General features: G+C 43.9%; 1 protein-coding gene across 3 annotated transcripts in view; it reads right to left on the reverse strand.

Moving 5' to 3' along the window:
- Nucleotides 1-14,438, reverse strand: part of MYO16 (myosin XVI) — a 3,167,675-nt gene that overhangs the window by 284,027 nt on the left and 2,869,210 nt on the right. For all 3 annotated transcript variants that reach the window (XM_069636567.1, XM_069636564.1, XM_069636566.1), the window contains exon 32: nt 13,015-14,208. In XM_069636567.1, the coding sequence (XP_069492668.1) occupies nt 13,015-14,208 (1,194 nt within the window). The remainder of the gene's footprint in view (nt 1-13,014; nt 14,209-14,438) is intronic.

Here is a 14,438-nt window from a genome sequence, read left to right on the forward strand (position 1 = left end):
GTGCCATGCCTCCTTCTTACACTGTTAACCATAGCCCCGATTTAGTTTCTTTTTGCATAAAGAGGAATGGTACTCAGTGAATGGGAGATTTTAAAGGTTGTTCCAACGTTGCAAATTTGACAGAGGAAGACAGACCTTTGTATGTAGGCGAACCTGTCTACTTTGTTTGCGATAATGTAGCTTGTCCATCGTTGCCCAGGGATTGGCAGGGAACCTGTTATTTAGGGATCCTGTTACCTGGGGTATTTATAGCTAGTACAGTAGAGGTTTCAAAGGCTTGTCCACGCGGGACGAGAATGGTGACACTCCAGCACAGATCTTGCAGATCTTGGGAGATGTAGCAAAATCATTTGTGCCATTTTGGGGGCAGATAGGGAATTCCGAAGATATCAGAAGACTAGCGAGAGTACTGGAGAGAACCATCAACAGGACCACGGACATACTTTATAATATGACATTAGAACAGAAAGCGATAAGACTAATAGCGCTTCAGAACCGGATGGCATTAGATGTCATTCTGGCTGAACGTGGTGGAGTGTGTAAATTAGTGGGGTCCGCTTGCTGTGTTTTCGTGCCAGATTCCTCCCCAACTATCTTCAAGGCAATACAGAATCTGCATGTCCTTAGTTCAGAAGTGCATGTTCCCGAGGGAAATTGGGGTCTTAGCGCTTGGTTCTGAGACTTCTTGCGATCTTGGGGTTGGAAGGTACTTTCGGTCTTACTGATCATTTTGGGAATTCTGTTGTTCCTTTGTTGTTGTATCCAGTGTCTACCTAGTGTATGTTTGATGCTAGGGGGATGTTGCGCACAAGCGATAGGTACGATAGGACATAAAGTGTATGCCTCGGATAAAACCTCCAAGGGATATGTGTTAAAGGAAATTTTAGCGAATGATCTGATGCCAATAGATATTTCTGACAGCGATTCAGGGTGCATGGACGATGATGCATGGAGTTATTTGCAAGGCGATCCGAAGTAGTTTAGCACTTGGCGTAGGCCAAAAGGAGGGTTTGTCAAACGGGAAATTATATGGTACCTCCTATTGCAACGAATATATGTATATTGGCCTACGCAAAGCTGCTTACAAGCCACTTATGAAGGAATCCGTGTTGCAAGGTCCTGACCTTAGAATCAATGTAAACCACCATTTTAGGTCAATCCGCCATTTTAGGTTCTCTCTGTAAAGTCACCCTGTGAGTTAAAATGGTGGACAATGTCATTCCGAAATACAACATGGCCATCATGACCTCTGTGTGTAATTAATATATAACTTGCCTGCAGGCCACTTGTTGGGGTCGTGAACAGAGACCTTGTCCTTCGCTGACCTGTGTGTAAAGAATTACTCGCGCCAATGAAACTAATCCACGAGCATTTGTTAAGAACAATGTATCCAAATACTAAACTGAGAACACTTGTTTAACTACATTGTACTAATGGTTGAGAAGACCTGTATGAGAAATCCCAAAATACACAGTTGCCGTGTAGGCTTGTTGACGTATGTATTAAAGGCAAACTAGTTGCATGTGGATATGCAAACTTGGCATGAACCCTAGATCAGTAATGTATTAGAGGAATATTAACCCGAAGTAGGGTTGGACATCATGTTCGCAAATGGTATAAAAGAGCGACAAATTCTAATGTACAGCGTCTCTCACTAAGCACACTGAACCACGCTGGAATTCGTTGTGTTGTACTGAGGGCTGATAGCTATCTGTTACTTTTCTTGGAAAACTGTTCAGTATAAAATAAAGATCTTTGTATGTTCCTTTGTAACCCGTGTTCGGTGTATTTCCTTTTGGGGGACTCAGCCTCGATATTTTGATTTTGTTTTCACAGGGGCGGGGAGGGGATGAGGAGAAGAGGGAATGAACAAAGGGGGAAAACAACCAATATGGTTCCTACTAGGTCATGAGACAATTTGGAGTGTGCAAGTGCACTTACAGAAAGAGAGGACAGGGGGAGGAGAAGTGCAGGATGGGGAGGAAGGGTAATGCTAAGGAGGGAGAGAGGAGAAGGGAGCATACAGTGCAAGTTAACAGGTTCACTTGCACTATTGAGGAGAGGGTAGCACACAGGAGTGCTAGAGGAGAAAAGGGAAGGAGCCCAGTGGCAAGGAGTGATCTCAGAGTTCACCAAGGATGGAGCAGCAGAGCCAATATTGTCCTTGAAGTTCAGGTGGAGCAACGCCTGTAGGATGAGGCTCTTACAGAGTGGGGCTATCCAGAGAAAATGCCAGGTGATGGGGGAGAGTAGGGAGGAGGGAAGAGGGGGGCCAAGGGAGGCCTGAGAGCAGGTGAGAGGCAGGGGGCTGCTTCAAAACAATAGCAATTAACTCCAGGATCCAGTGTCCAGAATAAAGGGTATCGAAATACAGCAGAAAAAGCCTAACACCTAGATATGAATTTCCTGGAGAGGGGGAAAGAGGCCTAGGATTTAACATACAGAATTGAAAGCACAAAGCCTAGATATGAAATTCCTGGGGAGGTGGAAAAACACCTAAGTTTTAAACATGCAGCAGAAAAAGCATAACAAGTAGAAATGAATTTCCTGGAAAGGGGGAAAAGGCCTAGGTTTCAAACATACAGCAGAGAAAGCATAAACACCAAGATGCACATTATCTGGAAGGTTCTAATTGCCTGTGAGAGACAACTTCCAATTGTTGCCGACGAACAGTAGACTAAAGCATTGGTAAAAGGAGTAATAAGAGAGGTTGGACAGTTTAATAGGGAACAGTAATGTCTGTCCCCCCGTCTGTACCTTTGTTATCTGCTCTGTCGCTGCTGCTTGATGGCTGTGCTGCATGCTCAACTGGCCAACATAATCTGGAGCTGCTACTCAGGAGCTTCCCTTTGCTTCTGGGTCCTTGGCTGGAGGTCTGCAATGGGCAGTGGAGCTGCCCTGGGAGGATGGACAGAAATAGGGCACTAGGCCCAACCCGAGTATAGGGAAGCAAAGCAGGAGGCGGGAGGGATACAGACCAGGAAGAGGGTGGGGGTGTGAGCAGGGGAGAGGGGACAGCCCTGAGAGTGTGAAAAAAGAAAACACAAGCAGGCCATAAAAAAAGCACGGCAAAAATAAATCAAGAAAGGGGTCACTGGCTGCAGGATGGCAGTACATACAAGTATTGTAAGAGAATTTACACAAAGATAATATGTTTTTATCTATGCATTATCAAAATATTCAGATGGAAAAGAAACTAAAAACATAAAAACTCCATATAAAACTATAAAAGGCAACACTAATGCAGAGAATAAACTTAAAAAAAAGAGATATATTATTACAGCTTCCATTTAATCAATGTAATTATATGTAGATATTGAATCACCTCCAACGAAAGAGACGCCTGATTACCTGAAAAGACGTGAAGCAAGAAATTGACAATAAAAAAAGTAATGTCGTGGACAGTTCTGTTTTAGTTTCTCCGTCTCACCCTACTCCATAAAGATGCAACAACAATCTATTATGTAATCGCCTTTATGGCAGATTCCTAAAATCTCTAACTTAGTGAGAAGATTACATCTAAATATCGCAAATGATAAATCAGTCTCCCCATTTTGAATTAGGAAACATTCTAAGATAGACTGGAGGAGCTCCTAATTTCTTTTCAAAGTGGACTATGTTATCAAACAAAACATACTTTGCGTTCAAACAAATACGTAACCTGATTAATAGTTTAACCAGTAAGAGGTTGGTAACGGTTAAGATATCAGTTTTTAAATGCATCTTTAAGACTATTAATTCCTAATGCAGACTCCGCCTCCATGTGGAGTTGGAAGTCAGTAAATAGAGAGAAAACCAGAGGATGAAGCAACATTTGATATAATAAAAGAAGATTACATCTGAATCGACCAGTAAAGACAATAGACCCACCTCAAATGGGATAATGCTAACCAGCAAACAACTGGGTAAGGATGGAACTTTCCTCCAAAGGAGTCCATCCATTCTACCTAACTTCTGTGAAAAAGAACAACTCAAGGCGTATATATTATATTAAAACCAGTACGAGATTGGAAGATGTTCATCCAATGTCTTTCCTGCAATTTCTTGTGAGCACTAAAGTTAGGACCAGTAGTCTCATGGATCCCATTTGCTCCATCTGTGCTGCAAATGTCATCAGGACTTCCCATCTGTACTTCAAGGGTAACACATCTGACAAAGTGACTAGTGCCATTGATGATTTGGTGATAGTATCGGTTTATAGTGAAAAAACCGAATTACAAAATATCGAAAACAAAAATCTCGAATCCAAAATATCGAAAACAAAAATCTCGAATTTTTTTTTTAATACGTTTTTATTTCGAAATGGGGGGGTTCCCCCCCCAACCCCCCTTTTTTTATTTTTTTTTATTTTACCCTTTTTTTATACTTACCTGAACCCACAAATACATATAAATAAATAAATAAATAATTTGAGATTTTTTTTTTTCGAGATTTTGGATTCGGGATTTTTGTGATTCGATATTTTGTTTTCGGTTTTTTGACCGACCACCGATAGTATCATGACTGTCGGTGTTATTTATTTATTTATTTTAATTTTTGTAACCCGCCACATGCCCGCAACAATTTCGAAAAACTAGTAGCCAACTATTTTTTGGCCAATTGACGTTTTTTTTCTAAAGTGTGCCAACAGGTTTAATTAAAAAAGGCTCAATAACACAAGATCAGAAATCTGTTTCCCTGACCTCATATTTCCCTGGCTTAAGCCTTACCTTCAGCCATCACATACATCATGTTAAATATCGTATGTCAGGCAGTGTCAGGAAACAGAAAGGCACAATAACTCGAGGTGCCACCAGAGTTTGTGTACCCCCTCATCATAGTCTTTAAAATGGCAATGGCAAAACCAAATATGCTGCCCCAGAGGAAGAAAATGCTCCAAGCAATACAGGGAACTGTCTCAGCAAAAACCCAAGCCTCCTTACAAAACTCTCTGTCACTGCACAGCGCACGGGAAAAGATGTAGATATTGATATGAAATGATTGATATGACAGAAAATACTTCTGTTCAGCATTAAGTTCACTGCAGCAACACCACCTAAGCAGTTAGTTGAATCTATTATCTAAGTGACACACATTATATCACTGTAAGGCATTTGCAAAGTTTGTCATCATCTTCCCTTCATGACATTGTTCACTTCATTGCATAACGTGTGGTTGGACTAACAGGAAGTGTCTGAAATATTTAAGAAGTGTACGTTATAAGATACACTTGGCTGCGCATTTTAAGGTGCAAGGCTAAATTTGAATTGTGCATGCTATTCAGTTCATTACTTTCATTGGTGGACTGGGAACCAAAAAGGCCATGGAAATATTTTTCAAAAGTGTCACCATATTACACATTTTCAGCAAGCACATCACTTTTGAGAATACCACACAAAAGAGGCACAGGATGCAGAGGCCTACCGGGAAATACCGGTAAATCTCCAGAGTACCCTATAGGCCAGTCCACCCCTAATTACTTTTAACTTCAAGTATATGAACCTATTTCCATCACAGTTATGGAAGCCCAATACCATGGTGGGCTATACCAACCATTATAGGATCAGAAATCAATTAAAGGCCTAGGAAAAACGACGACCCTTGACAAGATAACTGGTGTATTTCAAGGTTGGAATAACTCACTATGTTGGCCTCGCCATATATCCAGGTACATTTACACCGAATGAAAAATGTCCTCATACAAATACAAAGCACAAACAATTTTCCTACATTCTGCAAAAATAAAGATGGCATCCACCTAAACACAAAGGGAGCTTCTTCCCAAAATAGGGAGTCTGTTTTCAGTTTCCATGGTGGTCATGGAGGGTAGCGGCTAAAGCAGCTCTGGAGGGGGGCCACTGTGGGAAACAGGAAACAGTAAGGCAAGACAATCAAGAAAAAGCGAGTGTGTTTAGCGTCCCTTAGAGGGCTCGTAATGTGGAACAATACTGTGGCAGTAAGCCACGAGGTGGCGGGCCAATACCGCCCCAGAGTTATACGGTGCCCCGGGGGCATTACCTCGGGGCGGTATTGGCCTGCCACCGAGTGGCTAATTGCCATTAGTACCCCGGCCCATTAGACCGGGGTACTAATTGCTTTTTTTTCTGTTCCGAAACAGAAAAAAAAAAAAAAACAACAAAAAAAAAAATGTCCGCCGCCATGGAAAGGGAAAACGTAGTCCGTTTTCCCTTTCCATGGCAGCCATCGGGAGCGGACGCGCTGGGAACAGAAGAAAAAAGAAGGTAAGTGGGGTCGGGAGGGCGGAAGGGAGGGGATGGGGAGGAAGAAGAAAAAAAAATGTACCGCGGTCTCCGGCGGGGGACGATGGAAGACTCCAGCCGTGTGGAGGCTTGGAGCTGGGATGGCCCCACTCCCAGTCTCCACACGGCTGGAGGTTTCCATTGTCCCCCTCCGGACACCGCGGGATAGAAGGTAAGTGGGATGGGGAGGGAGGAGGGAGGAAAGGCTGGGGAAAAAAAAAATCTTACCTGCGTCCCCGGTGGGGGACCAAGGAAGCCTCCAGCCATGGGGAGGCTCGGAGCGGGGATTGCCCCGTTTCGAGCCTCCTCATTGGCTGAGGGGCTGCCACGCCCCTCGCCGGGAATAGAGTAGCCGTCACGCACGGCGTGGACGGGAATACCGTGTGGTATGGCTCGCAAATGAGCCAATCACCACACAGTATTCCTGTTCAGCCGCGCGTGCCGGGTACTAATGGTCGTTATTGGTCGCACCCCAGCCATGTAATTACTCATCCCCACCTCACAGGTGTTTATCTTTATTATCATTAGTTTAGGTTTATACATAAAGTTACATCCATCCCTGTAAAACTTTCGATGTGTGGGGTATGAATGAGGATACAAAATAGAACTATTAGCAGCACGTGTGGCAGATGTACCTCGGCCTATTGTGGAGTCTACATATATCAATCATTCCTATGGCGATAAGATGTTCTGCTGTGAAAAAACATATTTGGAAAGTTCGTAAAAGCTGCGGGCATTGCAAACGATGGGTAAATATGCCTTTCAGGAAATAATAGATGTTATGGCTCCTATGGTGTCTAGACGACCATAATGTGCCACGGAATTGGTGAAAAGACCTTTGCAAAATGAAGCATGTGTGTTCGAAACAGACAAGCTCTCCAATGAAGTGTGGCATTTTGAATATTTTCAGAAAGTTGAATTTAAGTGGAAAAGGGCAGTTTTCAAATATTTCACAAACGCCATTGCAAATGGTGTATCGTTATGTATTATTTAATTGCATGTTGGCAGTTTTTAATTGCATTGGTACATTTCCCTCAACTCAGCAAGAGACAGTCAATCCAAGTGGAGTGCACACTGTCATCTCCATCATACCATGTAAAGATGTCCCACTCCTTTCCACTGATGGTGAAGTCAAACACCATCACAGGACCGACAAAGGCATTAAAAAGGCCACCCAAAGTTAATCCAGACTGAAGGTACTCTTTTTGTGTAGCTGCATTGACATGCATTCACTTGGAACATGAGACACGTATTAGAACGTCGGAGGGTGTCCGGGCACACTGTGTATACCCCTGGTGTGAAGGAATAAAGGTTATCTCCATGGCAGTAGATGGTACTTGCCCCTCTATGCCCAGCGGTGACATTTCTGGATGCCTCGCCACATTAGCTGGTGTCTTGGGGTAAAAACATTATATTGTGTGATCTCTCTCAGCTCCTTTGTATTCGTCAGAGGCTGGGATGGTGGCGCACAATTCACCAAAGTAGTTGTTCTTTTGTTCCCTTAGATGTTCATACTATTTTATTGTAATTTGTTGTATGCATTACATAACATTTGAGAGGTTAAAAATTCCAAACATGTCCTTAAATATTTTGATTAAGCATTAGAGAATGTGGAAGAGATCATTGCCAGTGGATATCGGACTTTGATCTGATAGGGATCCTGATCAGGGGGCGTGAAGTACGCGGGTGCTACAGGGCCTGGACCCCCACCGGGAAACGCTATTTTCATGAAAATCTCTATTCTTTGAATGTGCCATTTTGCCCGGCTTCCCTGAAGAATACCAAATGTCGGTGCCTCTGTTCCTGATCCACAGTGAAGCTTAGAGTCAAGAATCCCACGATAACGAGTAATACCAATGGAGAATGGTCTTAAATGTACTGAATGTTTTTATATAATGCAGCACATTTTAAACAGCATATTCAACATAATAAACAGGGCATGATACCAATTAGATGCTGGTGTCGGAACCCTCAAAATGTGGGCATTGACTGTCATTTGTACATCCGAAACATGCAGCTATTTATTTACAATTTTCTAGAGTCTGTTTTTTTCCACCTTTCAACCCTTGATACGTTTCAAAATTGTATTTCTCCCTTTTCTACATTGGGTGTGCTAATTTTCTGTTGATTTGATTTTATAATACTTTCTTTCTCGGTCTGTCCATTAAAGCGAGATGTTGCTTACAGCTCACCTAAAACGCCCTGTCTCAAACTCTAATGAGAATGGGTGACAGGATCCATGACAGCCCAATGTTGCACATCCTGCGCTGCGTGGGTTGTCAGTCCAGGATAGGGTGCACTTTAAATCGCTCTGTGTAGTGCACAAGGACCTTTTTTTCTCATGGACTGTCGTTTTTCCAAGCTAGCATCACTCTTTATGAACCTGCCAAGGCTACCCATCTCTGGGTGAAGATTCACTTCTCCAAGTTTCACTTGCTTGTTAGGGTGGAAGATCTTTTTTTACGTTCAGGCAGCACGACTTTTGGATTTGGTACCTGTTCAACTTTTGCTCTTATCCTGCAGTATTTCTATGACAATTTAAGACATCCTCTTCCAATCTTACTATGCCTTGTGTCATTTAGATTGTGCAAGTGTGATAATGCAGAGTGCAGGGGGGAGGGAGAAGGGGTAGTGCAAGGGAGAGGGAAAGGGGGAAGTGCATTCAGGGCAGCGTTGCAGAGTAAGTGCAGCAAGGGCTGCGTGGTTCAGGGTAAGTGCAAGGAGGCAGTGGACTCTGGGGTTACAGTTAGACCCCCTAAGTGCAAGGTAGGTCCGGAGGCAGTGTGGGGCGGTTTGGCGTGGAGGCGCCTGTTACTCTGTGTGACTCTGAGGGTAACAGGTAACCAGTCAGCGCAGCAAACAGGAAGGTCGGCAGGGGGGAGAGATAGAAAGCAGAGGCAAAAAGGTAGGTCTTGAGATGATTCCTGAACTTCAGGTGGTTCAGCTCAAGTTTAAGAGGATCAGGTAGGCCATTCCAGAAAGAGGCACATGCAGAGGAGAGAGATCTATCACCCACACTCTGCCTGTAGAAGCGTCTGGCCTTCAGAGAGTTAGTGGTGCTTGAGTGAAGGGCTCGAGAAGGAAGGTGTTTTGGAAGAGAAAGTTGGATGTAGTGTGTGCCCCGGCCACCGAAAGACTTGTGGGCGATGCAGAGGGTCTTGAACTTGATCCTTGCAGCCAGCAGGAGCCAGGGGAGAAATTTCAGGGCAGGTGAGATACAGTGACTGGGCTTGAGGTCAAGGACAGGTCTTGCAGTACTGTTCTGGATTAGTTGCAGAGGGCAGAGTGTAGAGGAAGGCAGATTGCAAAAGAGTCTGTTGCAGTAGTCCAGCCTAGAGAGAACCAGGGTTCTGCAGAAACTGAGCTTCTGGGGGAAAGTGAGAAAGAGAAGAATATCTCTGAAGAGGGGCAGCTGGTAGTGGGCCTTCTTGGCAAGGTCTGTAATCTGAGGGGAGGAGAGAGTGTAGTTGAAGATGACACCAAGGTGTTTTGCCTCGGAGGAAGCAAAGGAAAAGGACCCAAGGAAGGTGCCAGAGTGAGAGAGGTAAGGCGTGAGCAGGGGTCCCAATAAGAAGGATTTCAGTCTTACTGGCATTAAGATAGATGTTGTTGGAGGCGCACCAGTCCTAAATCATGGGAAGACAGTCAGGAATGAGCAAGAGAGGAGAGGAGCCTGAAGGGATCCTGAAAGAGAGCTGAGTGTCATCCGCATAACACTGAAAGTTAGTGGAGAAGGTAGAGATAAGGTGGGCCAAATCGGCACTGTAGACATTGAGGAGACATGGTGAGAGGTTAGAGCGCTGGGGAACACCACATGTGGAGAGAGAGGTGTTGGAGAGAAAGGACCTAAGTTGGACATGGGAGAGTCGGTCCAGGAGGAAGGAGGACAGTCACTGCAGGGCCTGATCAGTGATGCCCAGGTTCACACAGAGTCGATTAATCAGGATGGTGTGATTGACTGTGTCAAAAACAGAGGAAAGGTCAAGGAGGATGAGCACACAAGGAAGGCTTGAATTGAGATTAGTGAGCAGATTTTCAGGAGAACAGTTTCCGTGCCTCTGGCTGCTCTGAAGCCAGACTGATGGCCATGGAGACAACCAACAGATTCAGTGTGGAGATTAAGCTGGGAGATGGCCAGCATTTCCAGGAGTTTGCCCAGGAAAGGAGTGTTAGAGATCGGGCAATAGTTTGCCGGACAGGTAGGATCATCAGAAGCTTTTTTTAGGAGAGGATGCACAGGGAGTGCTTGAGGATAGAGGGGGAGGTTTCAGTGGCAAAAGAGTAATTGCAGAAATTGGCCAAGGCTGGAGCGAGGGTGTCAATATGGTCCTTGATGGTTCTGTAGGAGCAGGGGAGCACCTGTTTGGACAAAACTTTCATAGAACAGACTTGTCTAGAAGCCTTGTAAGGTGTAGATGGAGAGAAAGAAGAGAAGGAAGGAGGAGAGGGTGAGGCGGCCAGAGGAGGGCCGACAGAGGTAGAGGGAGAGGAAGAGGAGAGAGAGGACAGGATGTCCTGAGTTTTAGTGGTGAAGTGAGAAGTCAGAGCCGTAGAGAGGGCCTGGGAGGGAACAGGAGAGGTGGAGACTGCAGGAGTGGCTAGCTCCTTGCAGATTTTAACGAGTTTGGCCGTATTGTTAGAGGCCGCAGAGATGTGGGCTTGGGTGGGTGCTCTCTTCTTGGACAGGACAGAGAGCCTGTATTGCCTTTGGAGCAGGCAGCAGGCCAGTTTGTCAGAGGATGCGCCAATGCCCTCTACTTCCTCTCAGCCACCCTACACTTGCGTTTCAGGGTGGCAAGCTCAGATCATACCAAGAGTTGCACTTGGAGGTAGGCTTCAGACAGATTCTCATGACAGGCCCAAGGATGTCCAGAGTGTTGGAGATAGAAAGATGCAGGTTTGAGAGGGCTGTGTCAGAGTGTGAGTCAGCCGCAGGAGGGGGATCAGAGAAAGTAGCAGCAAAGGCATCCACTCACACATGCTCTATGGGACGAATAGCCGAGAAGGTAGGCAGCAGTGCTAGGGTGGGATAAGCCTGGGGGACAGAGAGCATGAGGTGAGAGAGCAAAAAGTGGTGGGTCCAAGAGAAAGGAGTGGTAACATGGTTTGAAAGGGGTATGTTTGAGGAGATGAGAACATCCAACATATTCCCAGCAGAGTGTCCCGGACCAGAGGGTAGAATGGAAAGAGAGAGAGTGTCGCTGAACTTGCAGAAGAGCCTGAGGACGGATTAGAAGCATTCAGGAGGATGTTGAGGTCTCTGATTATAAATCTTTACATTGCCTTTACTTACCTAAAATATTTACCCATATTACTATAGGGAGGGGTCATGATGAGAGTACTAAATACATGGACATATCAATTTAAGCACATATGCTTATTACTAGTTCCAATTGAATTCCACACAAACATTGCAGTGAGAAATAGGTTGATTGGAAATTAACGTGTTCATACAAAAAACCACTAGAAATACTAAAGCACTCATTTTTTTTATAGTTGGGCAGAGGCAAATGTCACATGAACAATAGTTAAATGGATATCCCAATTGAAGTATTAAAGAACCGACAAAAATCCCAAATTAATTGATATACATTTTACAAATTCAGCACTCCCAGTAGTTGCATAATTGCAGAGGAAAGTCCCTTTAGGGCTTGGGGTGCAGTGTCGGAGAACATCTGAAGCAGTCACATGACAAACAGCTTCATGAGGCACCAAAGACTCTGGGGACACTATGGCTAATGATCTGTGTGTATTGGTGTCCCCTGGTGTCCCCTGGTGCATTTTACGGAGGGGAATGAAACACATGGTTAGTGTTGCTGACACTACAGCATTGCTCATTTAATCATAAACCTGTTCGGTCTGACAAGCATCTAAGCACATTTGTTTTCTACTTATCCAAGGCATGAAGGTTGGGAAAGTAAAACCTGCTGCTATTTGAAAGAAGGGGAATGCCAAATGAGTGGGCAGCACTTTTCAAAGTAGATTAATTCAGAGAAAATATATTTGTATGAATGATAAAAAAAATACTAAACTCACACACGCATGTAGGTTGTTTGCTTTGACAACTTAATTTGCATTTCAATAGAAGGGAGTGATTTTATAACCTCCCAAAACATCCTGTTATGCTATTCGCACAAGTATTTTACTGAACATTTGACAATGATCATGTGCCATCATTTTCTTCAAACTTCAGAGAACACCTACTAGATTTCCGAATGTTACTGTTTTAAATGGAAAGCTGTGTTCATTTTGCTACTGAGCTCACTCTGCTACATGCCTGCAAATTATACATGCATGGAGGGAAATACCCATAACAATACCGACTGGTCTGAGAGAAATGCACATGTGTTATTTAGAAATGGGTTTGGCTGTCAAACCGTTATATATTCACCTCAATGTATCGTATTCATGATTTAGTGTTGCACCATATATTATTAAAGAATTGCCTTATATGGTAATAAACATAAGATGCAGCTTTAGAGAAGTTGATAAACATCTGTAATAAATAAACATGTTTTGTTAGCAGTTAACAGCTCTGAGAAAAATGTATTGGTCGAAGGCCACATTTAAAACCTGTGTGTTTAAGTTGTTGCCAAGCATGTGCAAAGTCAATATCAACATGTTATTATGCCTCCTAGGAGACAGGACAGCCTTAATTTTATGGAAATAAACAACAATAGGAAACGTACCTGCTTGCCTGGACATCCTTTACTTCACACACCTTATAAATAAATACTTTGAATTGACAGACAAAATGTCATAATTATATATTTACCTTCTGGCTCCCGTATTTTTCTTCCCGCAGCCGACTTCCGTAATAGACTCCGCCCTGAGCTGAATAAGGTTGTTAACTCATCTAGCGGACTGGTCAAATGTCTCGAGTTGGAGGGGCTGAACGGGAGGGGAGATGGTGAGCATGAGTGGGATTTCTTCTGATCTACTCTTGCGGTCTTCACCGGGGAGGAAGGAGGAGGTTTAGATGAAGGACTTGGCGATCCTTCAGCTGGCACTGAGTTTAGTTTCGGAGTTGATCTCGAAATCTCTTTATTTGCAAAAGTTCTCCCTGAATTATTTAACATTGCAATAGATGTCTCTGGCGGGAAAGCAAAATGTGTGGCTGGTCGATAGGAAGCAGAAGATGGCACTGGTGGAGGCAGTGGAGGAAGAGGGGGCGGTGGAGTTGATGGAGGGGACATTTTGTTTGAGACACTAAACACAGACATGCCCGGTGAAAGAGATTTGTCAGTTTCCCCTTTCTGGTTTTTGGAGTACTGTGGCGAAAGAGGACTTGAAATATCTGATTGAATAGTATAGTTCAAATTGGTTTCTAAAACAGGAAGTTTTTTAACCTCCAATGGTGTTAATGGTGATTCATCCGAAGCAGGAGAACAGGTCACTGGGGTTGGAGGAAACACAAGAAGTGGGGGCCGATGGGGAAGTAAATTTGGAAATGGGGGTGGTATATCACAGGAGTCTTTGCATCCCATGCATGCTTGAGTGTTTGCATCAATGTCTTCTGCAGTGACCACTTTTATGTTTTCAGTAAACAAAGGAGGCGATCCGCTAAGTTGAGCTGGAAGTAGTGATCCACTTTCCTCTGGTAGGAAGTTCATTTCTTCATAAACCGACTCTCCTTGATCTGGGCTCCTCACTTCATTGGGACTACCTTTTCTACAGCTGCCTGCCATCTCAATATACACTGGATCGGTTTCATCATCTTCCTGTGACATAAACAAACTCATAATCCCATGATGAGGTCCATCTGCAGAGGCAGCCCTTTGTATAAACCCAATTTCCCGATGAACAGCTTTATTTAATGCACAGCAATATTTTCCATCTTTGGACTTTGGGACAGATATTTCTTCATAGGAACCAGAGAGCTTAGTGTTCGGACTTCTCCTTGGCTTCGGTGGAGGATTCTTTTTCAAGATGCTGTAATCATCACTGTGTGGCCGCGGCCGGCTAAGAGCTGGGGAAAGAAAATATGCATTAAAAAATGTGACTGTCACCACCTAAGACATATACATATAACTGACATAACCTTTATGCAAATGATCATCCTTTCAAATGCCATTACAATGCAACATATACCTGTCAGTGCTATAGAGGAAACATTGTTATTCCTTAAAATGCAAGTATACACTACGTTTTAGGAACATGAATTAATGGAAATAGTCCAGAACTAGCAATGATGTTGTG

Source organism: Ambystoma mexicanum, chromosome 7p (genome assembly GCF_040938575.1).
Source record: "Ambystoma mexicanum isolate Mex_15411 chromosome 7p, UKY_AmexF1_1, whole genome shotgun sequence".
Lineage (NCBI taxonomy): Eukaryota > Metazoa > Chordata > Amphibia > Caudata > Ambystomatidae > Ambystoma > Ambystoma mexicanum.